At 38.0% G+C, this 25,110-nt stretch overlaps 1 protein-coding gene across 2 annotated transcripts; it reads left to right on the forward strand.

Moving 5' to 3' along the window:
* Nucleotides 1-332: 332 nt before the first annotated feature.
* LOC307162206 (uncharacterized protein) lies at nt 333-25,110 on the forward strand. 2 transcript variants are annotated; one of them, XM_079877402.1, is made up of 5 exons: nt 333-603; nt 17,044-17,947; nt 21,902-23,005; nt 24,209-24,303; nt 24,695-25,110. In XM_079877402.1, the coding sequence occupies exons 2-4, from the start codon at nt 17,049-17,051 to the stop codon at nt 24,255-24,257; spliced, it is 2,052 nt and encodes a 683-aa protein (XP_079733528.1). In that variant the 5' UTR covers nt 333-603; nt 17,044-17,048; the 3' UTR covers nt 24,258-24,303; nt 24,695-25,110. The 2 variants fall into 2 exon arrangements, with proteins under 2 accessions (XP_079733528.1, XP_079733527.1); XM_079877401.1 differs by having other exon boundaries at nt 24,206-24,303; nt 24,695-25,103.

The raw sequence follows: 25,110 nt of genomic DNA on the forward strand, positions 1-25,110 counted from the left end.
CACACACTGCCAACACACATTTATGTTCAAACACCATGTAAAAGTGAATTTTGCATAATATGTGCCCTTTAAATCTGAAAAATATAAGGTCTTAAATGCCTGAGGTGGGAAAATATGATTTTTTGGAGGTTTAATATGTCTAATGCTGTGGGATGTTTAGCAAATGATTTATATGTAGTTTAAAAAAAAAAAAAAATCCAAGTTGAAATATTATCGAATCCCAGTATTTACAGAATGACCTCTCCTATCTAGTATCTTCTTTCCAAGTATTTTCCCTCAGACTCTCGACGCTTCACTCTCCAGTCCAGCGGGTGGCGGTGAGTCATGCGTTTGTTTTCAAGATGAGTTTACAGCTTGATCTCTGGTGTTATCGTGCTACTGGCTTCATACAAACTGTACTTTTAGTCCAGAAAGATTTTGAATCGATTGAATACATGCCTGTAATATTCCCATTCTCATAGAAGTTACCAGAAGTTTTGAATCGAGCAGGAATATGTGGAGTTGCTGCAAATGAACTGAGAAGATCGTGTTTGTTAAAAGAGGAGATTGAGGAGGACTCGAGTGAACCAGAACCCTGGAGAATAAAACATGAGGAACAAGCAGGTTGGTGTCTTTTCTAGATTCATCTTTAATGACTGGTCTGGTACATTAATACGCTAACAAAGCTTTAGACACCCCTTGCAAACATTTCCTGTGGTATTTCATGTGATAAACCATCAAAAGTAACACACGAAACGAAGCTGGTGTGGTAAGTGTATAGTATTGTGTTGTTTTTTGGGACGCTTTACCACAGGATTTTGTTGTTTTGTATGTAATATTGCTGTGATATTCTTGTGCTACTGTCATATTCCTGCAGTAATACTTGGAATTTTCCTGTAATGAACCTGTTGTCCTTAATAGTGCAATTGTTTTGCACTGTTTCTGTAACCTTTTATTTATTTTATGGTAACATTAGTAATCCTGCTAGAAAAGTTGTTTGTCCATGATAAACCTGTGATGTTACTGGCATACTAGTCATAATCTGAAGATATAGTACACATGCAAGACAAGGCTTTAGTGGTGACATGCTGATATACAAGGTAAATTGCTAGTCAGTCATGTTATGATGAAATACACTTGTTGTATTACATTTTTACATTTATTCACAACACACATACCATGACTGTTCACAAACATCTCTATACCCTACAAACTAGGGTAAAAGCACAATAACACAAAGAATGAAAGGGCAACTATATATGTAGACAATACTTTTATTAGTTTAAATTAGTAACAAATTTGTACATGTCAAGACTGCTAGGTTTTCACTCATTTGAGAGTTTGTTGTGAGTCCACATTGTACAATACAGGTTCCCAACAATTCTTACCCCTCGCTGATATACAATTAGTTAAAACAATTATCTGAATAAATGCAATCTGCAATTTTGGGCAGAAATCTAGGCTGAGATGGGAGAAGTGAAATCAGAAAGTGTTTTTTTTTTTTTTTTTTTTTTTTGTATGATAAAATTCATGCATTTAGAGAGCATGCTAAACACCATATAACAATGATTTTGGTATATAATCATATCAATAATAAAAGTAGTATTAAAATGTTTATTTTAACAAATAGTCTAATTTTCTACCATATACAATTGAATAAAATTAGCAGCTAGCTAACAACTATTAGCTTTTTTCTAGTTTCACCTCACTTCAGTCTGAACTAATTGATTCAAGTAATTTACTACTCAGACAATATCAATACCCTGAAAATAGCCTACTGTGAATTAAGGCTTAAATTTCTAACTAACAACTCTTGCAAAATGGGGTAAGCACATTTTCTCATTTTCTCATTTCAGAGGTGTTCTTCTGAGTAAATGTATACACTGTATAGTATACACCGATTCCATAGTTCAGTTTTGGACAGATCAGTTGTTTTAACCAGTCATTACCCATACAGAAATGTAATATATGTCAATATATGTAAATTACATATATAATGTTAGTGCCCATGTATGTTTGCTGCATATATGAGAACATATGCAAAATTCATATATGTAAAACACATATACATATATGAAACATATATTTCAAAATATATCAAAAATGGCCGTTTTCATGTAAGTGCCATATATTTTCCCGTATATGCACATAAATGTGAAATATATGTAAGACGCATATATGTATACACGCATATATGGCGCATATATGTATACACGCATATATGGCGCATATATGTATACACGCATATATGGCGCATATATGTATACACGCATATATGACGCATATATGTATACACGCATATATGGCGCATATATGTATACACGCATATATGGCGCATATATGTATACACGCATATATATGGCGCATATATGTATACACGCATATATGACGCATATATGTATACACGCATATATGACGCATATATTTATACATGCATATATTATTTCTATAGTACATACTTTCACATGTATTAGGGATACAAACCTTATATCTGAATGCCTTGAAATTAAATGCCTATAGTTTGAGATTGTCTATTGTGTGAATACCAAATATAGTATTTTAATACAATAATGCAGTGTTTTCTTTGTCATTTTTGACAAATACATCCACAAAGTACCATAACCATATGCCACAGTTTTAAAAATGCATCAGTATCACATGCATGTACACTGTAAAACTTTTCACTGTAAATTTACAGTTAAATACTGGCAGCTGGGTTGCTATCCACATACTGTATTTTTACAACACTACTACAGTAAACAGCATTTACAGTACTCCACTGTAATTACCAAATACAGTATATACCACATTTTACATTAAACTTGTCGACAGCAATAAATTGTATTTTTACAGGGAATACTGCTTTTATTATTACATAATTAAAATATTATACTTTAAGGTTTCATAAGAGTAGTCACACTAGGAAAAAGAAAACATTTTCTGGGTTTTAAAACATTTATTTAGTTAAATTGCCTTCTGTGAACATGTTGGCTGAATTACTTTTTAAACATAAAATGCAATTTTAACACTTAAACAGGTAACAGTTAGCACTTAATTAAAGGAATAGTTCACCCAAAAATTTAAATTAGCACATGATTTACTCACCCTCAAGTCATCCTAGGTGTATATGACATTATTCTTTCAGACGAATACAATCAGAGTTCTATTAAAAAATGTCCTGGCTCTTCCAAGCTTTATAACGACCATAGTCCATAAAAGTGCAAACGAAATCCCATTCAAAGTCTGCCAGGTTTCGCAGAAGTGAGGACACCTGTAGGCTTACAGTGGTGTTCTTGTTTTGCACAACTTGGCCAGTTTTCTTTGAAGTTACTTGTCCTTTCTTTGTTTTTGATCCACGTTCAGGATTGATGTCAAGAAAGCGTCTAAAAGGCAGAAAAAACAACAATTAAATATTATTAACTGAGTGTATATATTTTGACAAAGAGAGACAGCACAAAAGCGGTCTAAAACTGAACAACATGAAAAAAATAAAATAAATGCAATGTTGGATGTTGTGAAAAAAAAAATGCAATGTTGGATGTTGTGATCAATAACTGATATTTTTTCTGCCCTGGTAAAATACATCAACTCAATGTGTCTGTTTACATGCACACTGTCAACTAACTAAATTTTTGGAAGTGGGGTTGCCAGATTTAAAGTTTTATTCTACAACTTTTGTCTACTCATCACCCAGCTCATTAACAATATCATGCCCTCATCCGGTGCCATCAGAGTATCAGTGGAAAGGCAGTCTTTAGACTCTCCGTTTATATAGAGCACACACTGCCAGAATCCAGCCCAAACCTTTGTGACAGAAATCATTTAACTTAATTGCAAGCCTTGCAAGTTTATTGCATATATGACAACATGATTTACCAGACTAAATGCATGTTTGCACCCAAAAATTTTAATTCTGTCATTATTACTCACCCTCAAGACTTTTGTTCATCTTCGGGACACAAATGAAGATATTTTTGATGAAATCTGATAGTTTTGTCCTTCCATTGATATCAATATCATTGCAACTGTCAAAGCCCAGAAAAGTGGTAAAAACATTGGTAAATATATAGCTACAGTGGTTCAACCTAAATATTATGAAGCAGGGTTTCTGCACATTTTTTAAAGTCAAATTTAAGGCTTTTTAAGACCTTTTTAAGACCCGAAGAAATCAAAATTAATACCATGCATTAGGGGTGAGCAATATTGACAAAATATGTCTCAATCGATATTTTCAAAGTTTTCTTGATAATAATTAGATAACATTTTACGGATTGTGTTTCTGTGCTTGGTGCCATGGCTTGTTTAGGCCTGTTGACAGCTGACTGACAAAGATATTCATATTCTATGCAGTGGTCAGTTTACAGCAGTGACAGAAATTAACATTTTTTATTAAGGGGTAATATATTTGCCACCTTAAATTGATTTCAAGGGGCATTTTCACCTATATACGGACATTTGTAGATGTTTCAACAAGATATCTTTCACATCTACTGCAGTCAGATTCACCCGTGTTCACTCTGAAGGAATCACTCACATGGCTGGGCACTTGTATGACACATCAAGGATGTTAAGAGGCTAAAAGCAGGTTTAAAAATTGAAGTCAACAGGGTGCAAATTTTAAAAAGAGGATAACACGGTGTAGGCAACACCGATTTTTGTCGTTGTTCTCTGTATTGACAGCACTCCAAATTTACAAAAAAATTAGCTCAATGTTAAAATTGACCGGAGTTCTCCTTTAAGGTTGCACTAGTTACATGGATTATTTAAACAATGTTTTTACTAGCTTTCTGGGCCTTAAAAGTTGCAAAGACGTTGCTGTCTATGGGTGGTTCAGAAACCTCTCAGATTTCATCAAAAATATCTTAATTTGTGTTCTGAAGATGAACGAAGGTCTTACAGGTTTGGAACGACATGAGGGCGAGTAATTAATGACAGAATTTTCACTAATCCTTCAACTGAAAACAACTTGCACCGATATATCTTAAAATATATGACTGCCACTGTTTTGTCTCAAGATGCACACCAGTAATGTTTTTTTTTTTTTTTAATGATACATTATTATAAAAGCTGCTTAAATACCCTAATTTTATTAAGGCCTAGACCTGGCTTAAGCTAAGCCCTGTATGGAAACCAGGGCCATATTGTTCATACCAGTAGTCAGCTTAATAAATACTGTCAAGTCAAGGTTAGTGACACAATTCAGTCTAATATATATATATATATATATATATATATATATATATATATATATATATATATATATATATATATATATATATATATATATGTATGAATGGCAAATATGCCAATGACTAACCTCTGACCAAACTCAAGGTGCTGCCTCTTCCTGGTACTGCAAGCTGAAGTTATAGGAGGAGGCAAACAGCGCTGCCAGGCCAGTGATGAAGAGGCTGTGATCCTTCACACACACCTTGACCTTCCAAACTTAATATCCAGCACTGGTTGCTTAGAGATTGACCTGTAATGGAATAAAAAAGAAAAAAAAAAAAAAGAATAAATAAATAATATTAATAATTAAAATAACTACTGTGGGTTCCACTGTGGTTCGATGTAGTTGTCTATTCATAGTTCTATGAATTAAATTTTTCAACTAAAAATTAAAATTGGTTAGAATGCTAAAATGCACTGGCATATAATTTTGTTTGTTTTAAGCATAAACTCACTTAATTTTGACTTATTCTTTCAGAAAACAAGACAATTTTTGTGTCTAATAAATGCTTCTTCATGTAAGAATTGTAGATATCTGGACTGGAAACAAAATAAAAACACTAATTAAGAAAAACATATTTTGCAGTAGGGTGAGTAAATGATGGCTTTTCATTTTAGGTTTCATCTACCCCTTTAATGTTTACATACCAGGAAATAAGTCGTGGACTTTCTGGCAAATGTAGATTGCTGGACATCAGCGATGCAAATTTCTGAAACAATTTTTAAAAAGGACAGCACAACCTTGATCAACAGAACCCAAAACATAAAACATATTACAAATTAATGAGATTTGCTGAATAATCTCTACTTATCTGCTTGAAGGATAACACCGTCTAACTTCTTTGAATTAGGGAGTAGTTGTAGGACCATGGGATGGCAATCAGGAACAGGCCTACTACATTTGAAAACAGCATTAGGAACATGGATTTTCATGTGCTAGCAAAATTCTGACAACGATTCAAAAGCACGATCACAGAACTGACAGAATTTGACAGCATTTTTTTTTTTTTTACAACATAGACTATAACTGTAACACTACTTAAAAGCACTTACATTAACAATGGCCATCAGATTACAAAGCCTAAAACGAAAAAAATATCAAATGCACGTCATGCAAATAGCATGGTAAAGGTTGTCTATTATATGAAATGTCGAAGTTAACGTTACTTGGTAAACAGGTGGAACAGAGTCAGTGAATTGCTTGCGCGGCCACGGTAGTAAACCGCGTTCGCAAAATCAAACCAAATACGTGAAAACAATGTAGAAATGCGAACGCAAAAAAAAAAAAAAAAACTTATATATTGGCTTACCGTATCACTCAGTTGAACAATTCTCCATCTTCTCAAACTCTAAATCCCACGTATCGTCACGCGCAGGTTAGATTATTCAATGACAAATTCTTCCATCCGTCTTCAGGTAGCTGCTACCGTTAACGTCGTCCATTTTCTGCTGCGTCACAGGCAACTAATGTTTGAAACACGAACCGAACCGAACCGAACCGAACCTCAAAAAAGCTTTAAAATTGCTCACAGATTCGCAGACATTGTTTATCTTGATAACAGGAATGATTATTTGTTCAGTTGAATCCCGCTGACAAAACGAGTTTGCCTGTTGTAGCTGCCTAACGTTACTGTCTGCTCGCATGACGCGTCACATTTGAACTGAATTGAGCGCGAAAGAAATCAATCCCACAATGCAATGCCTTTTCAGTCAGTATGATGGTAACGAATTTATCAGGACGAAAACATAAATGTGCTGTATATTTACAGCTGTTCTGTAAAAGATACAGCTTAATACTGTATTATGGACATACAGTAGCCTACAATTCTGTAAGAAATTCGTTGTAAATTTACAGTAAAGGGTTACAGTGTATGTTTACATACATTTATTAAATATGTTGAAAACAAATATGTATGTCACATATTTATAATTAATGTTGTCCATATATGCGAGAAACCAATACTATACTGTAATATATGCAGATATATGGTATCATATATGGATGAACTCAAATATTTTCTTCACATGTTTGGACACATACATGTTCATATATGCTGCAGGCATATATTGTGTTCTCAGATAAGTGAAATATATGTATAGATATATGTTGCAGGCATATATTGTGTTCTCAGATAAGTGAAATATATGTATAGATATATGTTGCAGTCATATATTGTGTTCTCAGATAAGTCAAATATATGTAGAGATATATGTTGAACATATATTGTGTTCTCAGATAAGTCGAATATATGTATAGATATATGTTGCAGTCATATATTGTGTTCTCAGATAAGTCAAATATATGTATAGATATATGTTGCAGGCATATATTGTGTTCTCAGATAAGTCGAATATATGTATAGATATATGTTGCAGTCATATATTGTGTTCTCAGATAAGTCGAATATATGTATAGATATATGTTGCAGTCATATATTGTGTTCTCAGATAAGTCGAATATATGTAGAGATATATGTTGAACATATATTGTGTTCTCAGATAAGTCGAATATATGTATAGATATATGTTGCAGTCATATATTGTGTTCTCAGATAAGTCGAATATATGTATAGATATATGTTGCAGTCATATTGTGTTCTCAGATAAGTCGAATATATGTATAGATATATGTTGCAGGCATATATTGTGTTCTCAGATAAGTCGAATATATGTATAGATATATGTTGCAGGCATATATTGTGTTCTCAGATAAGTCGAATATATGTATAGATATATGTTGCAGGCATATATTGTGTTCTCAGATAAGTCGAATATATGTATAGATATATGTTGCAGGCATATATTGTGTTCTCAGATAAGTCAAATATATGTATAGATATATGTTGCAGGCATATATTGTGTTCTCATACAAGTCAAATATATGTATAGATATATGTCATGCTATTTAAAATATAAGTACATATATGGCCATATATTACATTTTTGTATGGGTAAAATGAATCAGTTCAAAGGAATTATTAGGGGATGGTGGCAAATCGGACATTAGTGGATGCATTGTGTGCAAATCCCGGCTGTTAAGACATCGCCAAGATTCTTGTCAACACAGAAACACTTCATTACTGGATAAATATATATACTGTTTTTTTTTTTATTGAACATGTGGTTAATGTCAGCTGCGTCATGTGCATAACGCTTGTCAGAGAAGAGGCAATGTTTTTTGAGCACAATTCACACCCAGCGGTAATTTAGGCAAAAAAATCTCAGAATAAATAAAAATAAATAAATAAAATCCCGCCCTGTACGGCTATGATCAGCTGTTCGGCCGAGCTTTCGACATTGTTACGGAAACGCTGATCCAGGGATGTAGTGGAGGCTAAACGCACGTAAACACCGTTTACGCACCTCCCAAAATTCAGAAATAGCGTTTGCCCACCTCCAAAGTGCGTTTATCCACCTCTACATTGCGTTTATCCACCTCTACATTGCGTTTATTCACCACTACATTGCGTTTATTCACCTCTAAATTTCACGTTATTTGAGCGGACTTTGCTTTTCCGGTGCGTGATCGCCGATCGGTAGCCTACATGATTCGAGCATTTGGGCCGTTAACGACAGAGCAGAACGCGCAGCGCAAACACAGAGCAGAATATTGAGCAGAGAGTGCAGCGCGCCGACACACACACACACACACACACACACACACACACACACACACACACACGGAACAAAGAGAACGGCGCACACACGTAGCAGAAAACACACGCTCGTGAAGTTACTAAACAAGCTGCGCGAGAATGAAACTTGATCGCAGCCGCAACAGGAAATCATTAAAACGATACAAAAAAAGTGATTTTTTTAATTCATTACAGGCAGCTGGTTTAATGTAGGGAGCATGTTGAAACCCAACTGTACAAGAGATTCAGAGGGAATCAAGCCTGCACCAGGTTAAAGACTTTTCCCTCTACAGGGAAAAACTGATCCACATTTTTCTGATAGACCAAACAACTAATCAATTAATCGAGGAAGTATTCAACAGATTAATCGACTATGAAAATAATCCCAAATCCCTAATCATTATGCACAAGTGCATTGCATTGGAAGCCCTGGATATAAGCCTCCCTCTCTATCTCTCTTAAATATTTTTGTTTTCTCTGTTTTGTCATTTAGTAAACTTGATAGATTTCAACCATATTATTCCTTTTTGAGTCTCTTTAACAAGAACTTAGATTTATGTATGAATTGAATAGTGATTGTGTGACCTATGATGAGGGAACAACCAGTGATACCCTTGTTAGTACCATCAAATGATAGCCTATAGCGATGTCATCAGGATACACATACACCGGTAGGCAGTGGCCCACCTTACTGGGTGACCACGTCGTGGTCCACCAGAATTTATAGTTTACCCACCTCTTTTTTTACCACAACACCACTGCGCTGATCGGTTGGTTTTTGTCACGTGACCTGCGGTGATATTGCGGCGTTCTGTAAAGTTGAGTGTTCTCATCTCTTCGTTGCATAGGCGGGCCTGGAAAAACGTGCTTCCATTATACGCCTACATTTGAAATAACGAATTTGCACATGCAAAAACCGTGATGTGTGGACATTAGTGACGGTGTTACTAAGTTGTGCCGAAAAATTGTGGCCACGATTAGAGAAAATACAACTAATCTCCACAGTCATCTGGAACGCCACCTCAGGGAGCATTATGAAGTGTAAGCCCAAATCTACCAAAACTGCTTATGAAATGCCAAGTAACAATAACCCAGTCTCACAGACAAACATTAATCAAAGTTGTGCAAGTGTACTCCTTACGAAAAAATTGAGATATTCTTCTGAAGATCAGAAGAATATCTGTTAGCCTACCTGTTTATTTTAGTATGATCATTACATATAAATGATAAAAAAGCTTAATAAAAATAGCATTTCTCTAGGGAAATGTTATATCACAAGACATATCGTTATCACAATACTCAACATCGCATATCACATATTTTCCCAGTATCGGGCAGCCCCTAGTCTTTACTAACTTTTCTGGGCCGGCAAGTTTCAATTACATAGAAGCCTATGGAGGAGTGAGATAGCGCTCAGATTTAATCAAAAATATCTTAATTTGTTTCTCGAAGATGAACGAAAGTCTTACGGAGTTGGAACAACATGAGGGCGAGTAATTACTGACAGAATTTTCATTTTTTGAGTGAACTAACCCTTTAACAATGTTAGCACTAGGGCTGCACGTTTTCAAGTTTTTCATTAACCGTTAACCGAGGCCCTTAGCGGTTAATACTCGGTTAACCATAGTGTGCGCGCCGCAACCCCGAGATAGGCGTAATTTGCGGGTGGGACGTACATGTCCCCACCACTATTTTCTAAGGTCGATATTGTCCCCACCACTTTTGAAACATCTCGCGGCACGAATACCAATACAAATAAACAAAACATCTCCAGTTAACTAGCAGAGCATTCATTTCGTTCGTTTTTTTTTTAAAGGCGATCTAGCGCTGAAATGTTTTGTTTTTGTAATCAAGTGATCAAAGTGCTCGTTGCCGCTGCGATCGAGAAGGGTCTTGTAAATCGTGCTGAGGTATTATTAATTCGTGGCCACGAAACAATTCACCTGAATATTCACCAATTCACACAAAAAAAAAGGAACAAAAAGCTGTACGAGAATATAGTCAGCCTTCACTGAAGAGCTATCTTCACAGGTAAGAAAAACAGTTTATTAATTCGTGGCCACTAAATAATTCACCTGAATATTCACCAATTCACAAAAAATAGGTATTTAGCATTCACTAATTAATAGTATCAAACTGTTTTTGGCCACGTTGTAATTCGTTAAATCAAAATGGAGGGAGGGAATTAGTTCAACGTGTCCACGATTTATTAAAACGAGGGAACAAATAAGTCGTCGTAACAACTAATTATTTAGATCAGTGGACAGGGCACATAAGAACAAACAGTGAGAGAGAGAGCCCCGGCCGCGCGCGCGCGCACTCTCACCGCCTTCAAACAACACGAGCGCTGTATTGCTCTCTCTCCCTCGCGCATATCAACACAATAGTAAAAGGTCGGAAGACCGATTGTGTTTTATAGATTAGTAGTTTGTTCATATAAAGTGTTTGATTAGCAGGTACATGTTTAGGAAATGCATAATACAAATTGTATGGGTTAATGTAACGGTAAACGGACTCTGCGGGTAAAACTGTTGTGATGAAACTCGGCGGATACTATGGCGCGGATACTATGTTTGCCTTCACTCTCGGACGCGCGCTTTCTTTGCCCGCTTCATATTAGAAAACTGGTCTAGCGGTCTCTGGTGGTGCAAAAATGTATTACAACTAAATTCAATGCACGCCATTGACGCCACTTAACCGAGCAAAATGTTTCACTCGGTTACGCAATTTTTAACGGTTAATCGGTTAATCGGTTAACCATGCACACCCCTAGTTAGCACCACTGTACCTGAGAACAACCACTCACTTTGTCTTTGTCAAATTTCCCAAATTTGAAATGGCATGTTAGACTCATTAGGGGTTCATTTGTACCGGACTAGCAGTCTGTGGTTAAAGCCAACTTATAACCTGCTTTATTGGGCTTTAGCAGTGCTTTAACCTTCTCATCAATACTGTTGTGAATACTGGGGAACATCTCTGTGCGGTAGAACTCACTCTTTAGAGTATTTCTTGGTTCTGCAGTTGGCTTGAGTCTCTGGAAGCCTGACTCCGTAGAAAACACAACGACAATTTAGAAAACAAAATAACAATTCAGAAAACACAACGACAATTCAGAAAACATAACGACAATTCATACAAAACGGAAAAGGTAGGTATATTTTGAGAATGACGTACTTATCACTGATTGGACAAGACACCTGTCAGTCAAGAAACTTGTGATCAACTTTGTTTTGCTATGCGAAAATAGAACACATTAAACTTAAGTTTGAAGAAGGGCATTCATGTGCCGTGATTGTGGACATGCTGGCGACATACCACATAATATTTACTATATTAATAAGTGTGTCATGAGTTTAGTATGCCTGAGCACATGGTTAGCATGAGTGTTTAATAAGAAGAGCCTGCTATTCATTATAAATGGTCATGTCGATGTTATTTGAGTGTATGAGAGTACATGATGTTGTTTCAGTCTTATTTTGTTTGTAAAAAGCATGAGGTTAGAGTGTTACTACCAGCTGCCACACGTCATTTTGGGGATAGCTAGAGCATGAGAACTGCACAGAGAGAGTGTTATATAGCTTGTTGATCATATTTTTCCTTCTAGTGTGATGGAATGTTTAAAGTCACTTATGTCTACAATGGTCATTACTGTAAAAAAAAGTGATAAACATGTTGAGAATGTATGTTTTGCTTTTGTTATGCATATTCTCTTATGCTTCATTCTGAGTAAATACACCAACAAGGAAGCCATCACTGCAATGCTCTCTTTTATTTCATCTTTCGTCATACCACGACATTAAAAGCTGCGTCAACCAGGACAGTTGTTCGGCTACCGGACAATGTGGTTAGTACTTCTGCAGAAGTTGCGTGTTAACGTGATGACATATGCGGCTGCTGCAAGAACTCAACCCACCAGGGACAGAACAAGTACACGTCGTAGATTCGTTAGGCGTACATATCACTCCATGGGACCGAACTATCTTTGGCACATTGATGGGTACGATTTGTTTCTACCGGTACTTCCAGTATCGCTTGATTCCGGTTCTGGCTTGATTGACAGGTGTCTCGTCCATTCAGTGCTAAGTACGTCATTCTCAAAATATACCTACCTTTTCCGTTTTTTTCTGAATTGTCGTTGTTTTCTGAATTGTCGTTTTGTTTTTTCTGAATTGTTATTTTGTTTTCTGAATTGTCGTTGTGTTTTCTGAATGGTTATTTTGTTTTCTGAATTGTTATTTTGATTTTGTAATTGTGATTTGTTTTGCACCTCTCGGCCACCATAGAAAAGCTATCGTCATATCATTAACACACAGAAACTCATCTCAGCGGCAACCCATCAAAATAAAAGCTTTTAACTAATATTAGAAACAAATGATTTTGTTAAGCTGTAAATAAATTGAATACGTTTGAATAAGAAATGCTTTTTGATTGCGGTTCTAAAAACATCTTCATATTATTATTATTACTATTATTATTATTATTATTATTATTAGTATTAATTATAATATCGGATTTAAAGATATGTTTAAAAGCATTTAAAGAAAGTATGTCAAAACCCTTGGTTATTCTTAATTTTGACATTAATTTACATTTTCACACCAGACATAGGCCTATATATCGGTTCAAAATATCGGTTATCGGTCTACTTGATCTGTAATAATCAGTATTGGCATCGGCCCTGAAAAACACATATCGGTTGACCCCTATTTCATAGTATGTACAGTGCTGAGTGTCTCACACGATCAGAAATTGTAAAACACAAACCCAACTATTCTAAACACACAGACACAATCACACATACATGGGTAAAATGAAAATGACAGAATGAAACCAGAAGCAGGAAATTAAACTATGGAAAAGTTAATTAACTATGAAAAGAACCATCAGCTTTCATCTTTCAAAGCACCTCATTAAGATACATCTACCGCTTATTATTAAACCTCTCTTTAAAATGCGAGTTACTTGCATCTTCTCCTTTGCAGTGGAAGCAGGGTGTGACATCTTTGAAGATGTTCTCATTAGGGGTGCACCGATCCGATATTAGGATCGGATATCGGCCGCGATACTGATAAAATAGCTGGATCGGGGATCGGAAAAAATAACAGATCCACGGGCCGATCCAGGTTTGTTTGTTTTTTTTCGTCGTCGCAGCAGAACCTACGTCATTCGTCAGCTTCACGCGTGTCGCATGCTAGAAGCCACATGGAGCGAGCCAGAGGCCGTTTCTCAATACCAAGTACACAAACTTCGGACTTGCGTCCTCCTTGGTAGTTCGGACTTGCCAAGTTCGACTCAGGAGAACGAACTCCCGAGGACGAGAGGACGCGAGTCCGGTTATTCTGCAAATGGAACAGCAGCGTTCTTGATCGCGTCACTCAGCTCGCTCTGGCTACTCCGGTAATCTCTTTATGTATATTTTAGCCAACAATAAAACGAAGTATGTTATAAAACAACACTCTGCCTCTTTTCATTTAAAAAAAAAATCTTAAACATATTAATGGCCACATAAATGTGGATCAGGCAAACGTGTACATTGATTATCTTTACTGCATATTTATAACAACACGAAATATAAAACACAACCCTGCTTCTTTTTGTTTTCATTTTTAAAAATATGAAACATAATGATCATTAAAACTGACATTTAAATTTGCCATTGCTGATTAAGTGAGCATTCAGGTCATGTTTGTGATGGTGGTGTGACACGTTTGACCAATACACAGTTTTTTTGTTTCCACCACTACATTTAATTTTTTTTTTTTTTTTACATTTATTTAAAGAAGTTTGATTATATTCTATTTTCGATTTGAATGCACAATTGTTTTTTAAATAAATAAGAATGCAACACATTACATACATCTGTTATTTTGTCTTAGTTATGTTTAGTTAGTAAAGTCTGCCTTTAGTCTCTTCAAGGAAGGTATAAGGTGGAAGGTATACAGTTTATTATTAATTCAACTATAGTATCGGATCGGTATCGGGTATCGACAGATACACAAAGCCCAGGCATCGGTATCGGTATCGGGACTGAAAAAGTCGGATCGGTGCACCCCTAGTTCTCATTGGTTCCGTGAATCGATAGTTGAAGTTGTGATTGGCTTCTGCATTGAGTGAAGAAATTGTGACAATCTCTCGATGTTGTCCTTGACTCTGGTTGAGAGAGTCCTCTCTTGTGTAGATGCTCTATAAAGCCTGAGAAAAGTCCCACCTCTCAGGTTGGCTTGACCAATAAGATACTTGACCAATACTTCTAGAATCACGATTCTTAAAAATCACAATACATATTGTATCAACACCCAAGTATCATGATAGTACTGAATCGGTAGATAGATGTATCGTCCCAACCCTAATGAATGTAAGTCAATGCAACGAAAAGTCCAGCCCTTACAAATTTAAAAAGTTATTAGAAAAATGCATTTTTTATCAATCTAAATGTTGGTATAAAAATTATGGAACTATTGTATATTTTTAATGCCAGTTAGCCTCATAGCATAATTGCCTATAAGTCATTTATTTTAAATAGGGCGTTGGCAATTATGCATATTTGTGGCTATGATAGGGCTGCTCGATTATGGAATAATGGAATAATCACACAATTATTTTGGTCAACTGAAATCACGATTATGTAACGATTATTTCACATGACTTTGGGAATGTGTTGCATTTATTAAAAGGACACCTTTCAACAATTCTTAAAAAATGTGAAATTTGAACATTTATTGTACTTTTTGAACTATTGAAATAAATAATATAACAGATAATACTTCAAGTATTTTAATTTTCTACCACTTATAATGCAGGAAATTCCCCCACAAACATTGATTCACTTTAGCATGTAGATTGTATGAGTAGCCTAAATTAATCCACACAGATTCTAAAAACAAATCTATCATTTTAAAACTTTCGCAAAGACGCAATTTCACAATCTGCGTGAGTGTTCAGCGGTGCTGCGTCTTTTCTCTCTCTGTCTCTCAAAATGAGTTGGACAAAGCAAGCGTCAAAACTACACTCTCGCGTTTAGGAGTCGGGACATGACGGAATTGTCACTTGCACAATCGGGCCAGTATTGCATCGTAACTAAAGTTGATCATTTTCACTTTTCACTCTTTAAGTCTTATCAGTTTAAACCATAGACTGTAAAAAAAGATGGACGACGCCCCTCCGCTCTCTTCCATTGATGAGAACTGAAGCCGCCAGAGTCCCGATATGGCGCTGACATATTGGAACTTGAGTCTGCGCAGTAGCGATCTCGGGACCAGACCTGCGCAGTAGTACTAGTGAGCAGGAAGTAAAGCCGCGAAATCAACGCTCCGCCCTCGCTCTCGCAGAATGCACTGAGGGAGAGTGGATTCTGCACACTTTTTAAAAAAATGATTGCAGTATGACGAGAGACTTGTTAAAATAAAGTAAATACAATCTCCTCAGTCCTCCGAAGATCCCGAAAAAAATGTCCATTGGTGCTTCAGTGACTACTTCGCTCGAGAACCTGTCAATCACAGCTGTCAATCATGACGTTACACCACCGCATCACGTAACTAACTAAAAACCAACTTATTTTTGAAACAGGCACTTGAACTTACATCAGCGTGATAAAAACGACAGCAAATGAAATAAACCACCTTTGAAAAAAAGATATTTGAAGTGTAATTTAATTGTTTAGTTGGTCTCACGTCCCGTTGAATAACAGGGGGAGGCGGGGCTTATGACCTATACTAGGACCAGTCACCGGGGGGCGATCGAGACGTTTTGGCTTCACTTTTCAGGGCTTGTGCGGCACGCTTGGTTTAAACATTCAAGCTGAGAGAGTTTATGGCTTCGGGAGGGGCGTAAGTGCGCGTGTCGTTCAGAACGCAAGACAAAATAAGAGTGTTCTTGCAAAACAGAACATGGCAAAATAATTGTTTTTACTCGATTGTACTATTTTGGTGATCGTTGGGAACCAAAATCAAAATTCAATTAATTGCACAGCCCTAGCCTATGATATTTAAAAAAAATAAAAATTGTAAGATCAATGCATCTCATTCATGGAAAGTTTCAGGGACGTATTAATTTATGAAAATAGGTCAAAAAGTTAATAATATTTTACATAATATTTACATCAGTGCTGTCTTATGTCATTTCACTTCATATTTCTCTTCATAATTATTTTGATGTACTGAAATTCAATTTTTAAAAAAATTTTTTTTTTCTTTCATTTCAGACCTGATGGAAGTGAACAAGGAGAGTGAAGAACTGAGTGAAGTGGAGGAGGAACATCATGTCAAACCTGGAGAAAAACCTTTGAGTCGCTCAAAGACTAAAAAGACATTTTTAAAGAAAAGAAGAGCCAAGAAATCTTTCACCTGCACTCAGTGTGGAAAGAGTTTCACAAGCAAACCAAACCTTAAGACACACATGAGAATCCACACTGGAGAGAAGCCTTTCACATGTGATCAGTGCAGGAAAAGCTTCACACAAAAAAATAATCTTATGGGGCACATGAGAATCCACACTGGAGAGAAGCCTTTCACATGTGATCAGTGCGGGAAAAGCTTCAGACAAAAAAATAGTCTTATGGGGCACATGAAGATCCACACTGGAGAGAAGCCGTTCACGTGTGATCAGTGTGGAAAGAGTTTCACACACAAACATAGTCTTGGAATTCACAATAGAGTTCATACCGGAGAAAAGCCGTTCACATGTGATCAATGCGGCAAATCTTTTTTTGGTGCATCAAACCTGAAGGAACACCTGACAGTTCATACGAAGGAGAAGCCGCATTCATGTTCTGAATGTGGAAAGAGTTTTTCACTGCGACACAATTTAAAACTACATCAGAAAATTCATACTGGTGTGAGAGAGTACATGTGCTTTGAGTGTGAGAAGACTTTTACTACAGCGTACAGTTTAAAACAGCACCAGAGAATTCACACTGGAGAAAAACCTTACAAGTGTTTACACTGTGACAAGAGATTCAGTCAGTCTGCAAATCTGAAAACACATGAGATGATCCACAGTAGAGGGAAGCCACATACGTGTGATCAGTACAAGAAGTGTTTCGCTTTTAAAAGTCACCTGGAGCTACACATGAACATCCATACAGTGGAGAAACCACAGAAATCACGGTAAGTAGTTCATCTTTATATGCTGATCAACCAAGTCTCTTCTAAGTTAGTTTCCTAAAAGCCACCAGGAGCGACAGGACATTTTCACATTAACACGAATGTTCGGCACAAAATTCACATGAGATTTGTCTGTTCAGACCAATGCAAAATAATGGCAGTAAATGCACATTCAATCTCTGACAGTAGGTGGCGCTCTTGGTAAAGCGGAAAAAATAGCGCTATGCAACTTTGTTTTTGACACCCGCTTGTCATGCCTGCTACAGACTGCAATTTCGGCAATCCTCTAAGATCATTACTAGGGATGTCCCGGCATCGCTTGTGGGGATGGCACTTGAATATCTTACATTTGAGTTCCAAGCTAAAGTCTCAAACCAACTCTCAGAAGTGAGAGGAGACCTGCTATACAAATACAAGGTGGCCCGATGCGGGCCAATGCTTGGTTGGTCTAACTGGAGCTTTATACAAAACGGTGGCCTAGGGAGAAAACCCCCAAATGGGAGGTAGCCTTCTCACGCGAAACAGAATATGTTTGAGGCTCTCATGCATGGTGGCCTCTGAAAGATTTTCAGTCATCAGATTCATTTACATTGTGACTGTGTATCAGATGTAATGCACTCTGTCTGTGTCTGCAAAGGTGTGTGCCAAATGGCCCATACAGATGAATGACCCATTCAGATGTATGGCCCATAGAAACTGATTGGTGTGAATAAATAAAAAGAATCAGCATTGCTCAGAGTGGATTAGCAAGTTAGATCGATCTCCTGTGGGAGGTCCTAACAGGTTTCTATTGTTTGTAGCCCATAGGCTATGTCTTCATGTACAAAGTTCTGTCTCAAGACACAGAACTTTGGGGTTAAGATTGTTGAAGGGCGACATGCTAACATCGCTGCTGAAGGACTGCTACACTACAAACCTTCAATAAATTCTTCTCCCCACAAGAACTCTGGTCAAGCTTACTTATTTTATGTATTGGAGAAATCTAATACATTGGCGAGCCACCCACACCACTGCTCGGCCAAATACACCAAAATCTAACACCTCACTAGAGATTTCTCTGAGATGAAGCCAACCTGTACATCACTGGGTGACCAAGATTGGCACCACCTACTACATACAGTAAACCTGATGACTCTAACACAAGGAAGTCTATGATAAGGTATGCAAGCCTACCTATAAAAAAGCTACTAACTGAAGGCCCTAATATCCTAATTCTAATATTTTCCTATCAAACATACCCCTTAAAACTTTCTAAACAGGGAGCCGAGGTCTAAAGTTTAACCTTATATAAAGACCTACCAAGATTATCCTGCTGTTCATAGAGCGGTGGCCTAAATTCTATTCTTCGAATGAAGGCCTACCACCCAAAAGCTAGAAAGGGTGCACTCACTACCAAACCCGACTCCGGACCTTCAGAAGCATTCCGTTTAATCGGAAAATATCATCATCTGTCCAGGCTTCAGGCTTGATGTAAGAAGCGCCTGGGGGAGAGGAAGAATAGAGGTGAGGCTGGATGTTATTCACCCTAAGAGGAAGGGGATCCCTCACTGACACTGGGTGTGCCTGTGTTGGATCACCTCCCTCAGATTCCTCTTCTTCCTTGAGTTGCGCCTTCTCTGCGACCTACTTTGTAGGAGGAGGAGCGCAAGAGGCGATCCTGAACCTCTGGCCCTGTCTCCGATCCTCAAACTGGGATAGCCCAGGCCCCCCTGGCTTTCTGGGTGTGTATTCGGATTGTGCCTTCGCCTCTCTGAACTTTTTCACCACATACGAATTTCACATTTCCACAACACATTTCACGAATAGGGGCATCAAAGAGAAGACCCTTTTCTTTCTCCCCGATGTCAGCGAGGTTCAGCCACAGATGTCTCTCCGTGGCCACCATCACTGCCATTAACCTTCCAATTGAGGCAGATCTGTGGTGCGGTGCAGCTCATCCACTGCATCAGGTTAAAGACCCTGACCCTTGTCCAAATCCTTTAGCAGGTTGGCTTGACCTGCTGCCGTGTATGCCCTGCCGGCAGGGCCAGAGCTTTAAGTGTCAATGCTTCTCCAGCAGCGAGATATACACGTTCACGCATCCCCTTAACATCAGCCTAGTTTGCCCGCTGCTGACGATAGATGCGTGCAGAATATGGGTTATTCCATGGTCAGAAAGGAACCGCTCATCCAACCTGCCGCGAACAGGTCCTTCCTTCACGCACTCCCACGGCAGCTGAAGCGCGCTCCATAACACCCAACAGTTCGCGGGACAGGGAGGGTGTGTGAGGGTTCAGGTTGTACCTATTCTTCACCCTCATCAGTCATCTCCTGCTCTATTGGGCTAGGTGCCAGCAGAGCACTTGCTGCCGGATCAGAGGATGTAAGAGATAACACATCCTCATCCAGCAGCTCACCCTCGCGAGCTTCTGACGGGTGTAAAAGAGAAACGCCTCTCTTAAACTCACGTCTTCTCTCTTATCTCTCAAAATGTGTTGCACAAGGCAAGCATCAAGTGCGCTGCAGGTGGCGATACTACACTCAGCAATTTTAAACTATCTAGTACTCGCACTCTCTCTGAGAGATGGTTTTCTCTGCGTGCACACATACAGTAGATGGGTTTTCAGCTGCCTTTTGAATGTTGTCAGGAATTCTGCATTTCGGATGAGGGTGGATAGATCTTTACACCAGCATGGAACCGTGAATGAGAACATTCTGGCTCTTTGTGATGGATCCACGAGACGTCGCTCGTTGACCGATCGTAGGCTTAAGGTAGGGATGTAGACTCGTAGGAGCAAGAGAAAGTAGGAGGGAGCTGAGCCTGTTGTAGATCTGTAAACAAGCGTCAATGCCTTGAACTTGATGCGAGCAGCAAGAGGTAGCCAGTGCAGAGAGATGAACAGAGGAGTGACGTGGGCCCTCTTGGGCTCGTTGAAGACAAGACGAGCTGCAGCGTGTTGAATCATTTGTAGAGGTTTAGTTGCACATGATGGAAGTCCAGTCAGAAGAGCATTGCAGTAGTCAAGCCTAGAAATGACCAGAGCCTGCTCGATAAGTTGTGTTGCATGCTCAGTTAGGAAAAGCCTGATCTTCCTGATGTTGTGTCAGGTAATTGTAAATCAGACAAAACAGTCCCTGAAGACGAAAAGAGGATGACATGTTCTCTAGGTGCCCCTTTTACACTTCCGGGTCGCACTAGTAGTGACGTCATAGGCTGTCTCCGGTCAAATTCGATTGCCGTGATTGGATAGTTTTTCAGTTTTTCCGGTTCATGTGGAGGTCCTTCCCCAATAGCGTCATCGACACAGTGTCAGTTCCCTTTCGAAAGGGAACTCATTACTACTCAATGTATTTATGAGTTGTGAACTTTTTTGCTTAAAATTATTAGATTTATTTACTAATTTTTGCAGTTGGTCTGCTGCTAGCTCCATTGTTTGCATCTGTTATGCTTGACCCCAATAATTGGTGCTTGCAGCTATATTTGTTCTTACTGCCAGTTTAATGCGTTTTTTAAGGATTTTCCTTTACATATTTAAATGCCTTTTTCATAATTTGGCATTTGTTTAGTTGATGTTCTACTTCCATTAAACAATTGACAGTGCACGTTGTATACTGAATACCATTCTAATAATACTCATCTGAGTGAGTAGCCTATTAATTGTAATAATACCACATCAGAGTAAACAACATAGGCATCTGTTCAGCGTCCAAGGCAAACTGTGTTATTCAAAGCATTTGATGTGAAGCATTTTCATGTTGAGGAAAACTTGGCTTGTGTACATTTCCTGCAGCTGCTCACCGTGTGACCTCCATTATTTTCAGATGTGTTTTATCCATAGAATTGTGTTTTTCAATGGCTTCATTGAATCTGAGGATTCAGGATTTAAAAAAAAAAATGTTTTATATGATTAGTCTGAAATATTTGTTATTCATCTTACACCGTGTCTGTGGGAAATGACACTTGTTTGTTTTTGGCAGAACTACCAGACAGCATCTGGATAAAAAGGACAGAGAGAGCGAGGAGAGTGAAGAACTGAGTGAAGTGGAGGAGGAACATCATGTCAAACCTGGAGAAAAACCTTTGAGTCGCTCAAAGACTAAACAGACATTTTTAAAGAAAATAGACGTGAAATCATTCACCTGCACTCAGTGTGGAAAGAGTTTCACAGCTAAAGCAAGTCTTGGGCGTCACATGAGGATCCACGCTGGAGAGAAGCCCTTCAAATGTGATCAGTGCGGGAAAAGCTTTGCATACAAAGAAAGTCTTGAGCTTCACATGAGAGTTCATACAGGAGAAAAGCCGTATGCATGTGACCAGTGTGAAAATAGTTTCCCAAGCAAATCAAACCTTAAGAGGCACATGATGATCCACACTGGAGAGAAGCCTTTCACATGTGATCAGTGCGGGAAGAGGTTCACAAATAAAACATATCTTATGGGGCACATGAATGTCCACACTGGAGTGAAGCCGTTCACGTGTGATCAGTGTGGGATTAGTTTCAGTCAATCAGCATACCTTAAAGGACACATGAGGGTCCACACTGGAGAGAAGCCGTTTATGTGTGAAAAGTGTGGAAAGAGTTTCCCACTCAAACATAGTCTTGTACTTCACAATAGAGTTCACACCGGAGAGAAGCCTTTCACATGTGATCAATGTGGCAAAACATTTCTTCAGGCATCAGCCCTGAAGGCACACCTGACAGTTCATACGAAGGAGAAGCCACACTCATGTTCTGTGTGTGGAAAGAGTTTTTCACTGCGGCGAAATTTAAAAGTACATGAGAAAATTCACACTGGTGTGAGAGAGTACATGTGCTTTAAATGTGAGAAGACTTTTACTGCAGCGGAGAATTTAAAACGGCACCAGAGTATTCACACTGGAGAAAAACCTTACAAGTGTTCACACTGTGACAAGAGATTCAGTCAACCATCAAATCTGAAAGCACATGAGAGGATCCACAGCAGAGAGAAGCCACATACATGTGATCAGTGCGAAGCGAGTTTCTATTTTAAAAGTCACCTTAAACTACACATGAAGATCCATACAGCAGAGAAACCACATAAACGCAGTCTGAGATCACGGTAAGTAGTTCATCTTTATGTGCTGAGAAACAAATGTCTCTTCTAAGTTAGTTTCCTAACAGCCACGATGAGTGACAGGACATTTTCACACTAACACGAATGTTCGGCGCAAAATTCTCATGAGATTCGTCTGTTCAGACCAATGCAAAAAAAAAAAATCATAGGCTATGACGCAAGTTAGTATAGAAGAATTAAACGTCATCAGCATTTGCTAATGGTAAATAGGGCAAGGTGAATTGCACAGTAATTGTGGCTTTTATGTGCGTTGAATTAAAGAGGAAGCGAAAGAGGTCATGGCTTGGGAAGAGGCCATCTTGGTATGTCAATTTTGCAAATAGAGCTTGAGGAAAATAGTTTTAGGTTTTAGCACTCTGTCGTGTTGATCCTTACTCCATTTGATTTAGCATTTTTTGGCCAGTCAGTAGAAAGGCTGTAGCAACAAACACTGCTGATCATGTTAAATTTCTGCCGCTTTTAGAAATTTATCACAGCCACTATTTGGCTCTCACTGTATGACGTAGCACCACGGTTTGGGAGCCACGGCCACAGAAACCAGGATTGGTCCTCTTTTGTCTGATACAGTCCAAAATCCTACAATGTGTACCGGGCATTAAGGAGAACATCAAACAGTATTTTAATTTCTTCAAACAGTTATCCATATTTTTTATTTGCTATGGTGCTTATCAAAAATAAAGAGCAAGAGGGATGTTTCCAGATTATTTCTGCTTAGGTTTTTACGCATACGCAAGGGTCCACGCACAGTGTGCATGACACAATTTTCATCTCTAGAAATTCTGAGCGATTCGCCTCGTGTAAACAAAGGAGATAGTGGCGCACAATCTGACGTCAAACAAAAGAGATAACAGCACGCTCTCCGACGTTACCAAGTTAAAATCTACGTTTTCACCATCTACACGTCAAACACTGCAACCAGGTTTTATTAAAATCTTCACTCTGGCAGGAGTTTTCAAAGAAGTTTGGTTTCAGATGCTGCGTTTGTGTGTGGATGAACGGCCAAACCGCAAACCTGCGGTTTTGAAAATATGGTTTTGATCATCAAAACAATCAAAGAAAAGTTTTGTTGCTGTGGCTTCGACAAAACCTGATGATTCAATATGTTTTTGTTTTTTACACGTGATTAGTCTGAAACATTGATTACTCACATCATATCTGTTGGAAATGAAACTTGTTTGTTTTTAGCAGAACTGCCAGAAAGCATCTTGGAAGGAGAGGACAGAGAGAACGCCAGTGATCCAGAACCTGCAGAATGAAACATCATGACACTGAAGAACAAAGAGGTTGGTGCTTTAATTCTCAAGAGAAAGTTTCAACATTTTTGTTTGACCAGCTTGAAGCAAACACTGAACCAAACTATTTAAATATTGAACAAGCAAATTGGTTGCGGAAGCAGCAGCAGCCAATCAGCTTGTGCCGTGTAGGAAACGATGTGATTTCTTACAGATTAAATGTCAAGCGCCATCTAGAGTTTCATGACCAAACTGGTGTTTTATAACTCAAATCATCTTCATGACATTGAAATAGATCATAATCGTGCACAGCAGTTGATGACCAGATTTGATGAGATTAAAATGACAATTGAACTCATCAGTGATCTTGACTTTGAGCTTCACTTTTCATTTCAGATTTGTTTCTCATTTGAAATCTCACATTATTTAATGTTTCTTTTAGATCTGATGGATGTGGACGAGAAAGTAAAAACAGAAGCCAAAAAACTGTCACCTGCCCTCAATGTAAAAAAAAAACGTTTCAAATGTAAATCAAGGCTGAAGAATCACATGAGGATCCACAGCGGAGAGAAACTTTACACACATGTGATCAATGCGGGAAGAGTTTCATTTGGGCCTTCGTTCTGAAATCACTTCTGCCTTCTCATTCAGAAGAAGAGCACCAGAAAATTAAGCTTTCATGTTCAGGGAGCTGAAGAAGAGTTCTTCATTGTTTGAGAGCTGCCTAGTTCATTTTCATTTTTACTTAGTTCGTCTACTTCTAGTAGTAAACTCATTATCATTTTATTGTCCAATTTTTATTTTCTGCTGATTCTTCTTGCACTAGTAATAATTTTATAAATTTTGGTTCTAATAGCC

The sequence above is a fragment of the Squalius cephalus genome (assembly GCF_949319135.1).
Source record: "Squalius cephalus genome assembly, chromosome: 1".
Classification (NCBI taxonomy): domain Eukaryota; kingdom Metazoa; phylum Chordata; class Actinopteri; order Cypriniformes; family Leuciscidae; genus Squalius; species Squalius cephalus.

Bases quoted from the DNA above. Each gene is read 5' to 3' on its own strand.
- LOC307162206 (XM_079877401.1), top strand. From the start codon at position 17,049: ATGGAAGTGAACAAGGAGAGTGAAGAACTGAGTGAAGTGGAGGAGGAA. The intron at 17,948-21,901 runs GTAAGTAGTTCA...TGTTTTTGGCAG, and splicing joins GAGAAACCACAGAAATCACG to AACTACCAGACAGCATCTGG. The intron at 23,006-24,205 runs GTAAGTAGTTCA...GTTTGTTTTTAG, and splicing joins AAACGCAGTCTGAGATCACG to CAGAACTGCCAGAAAGCATC.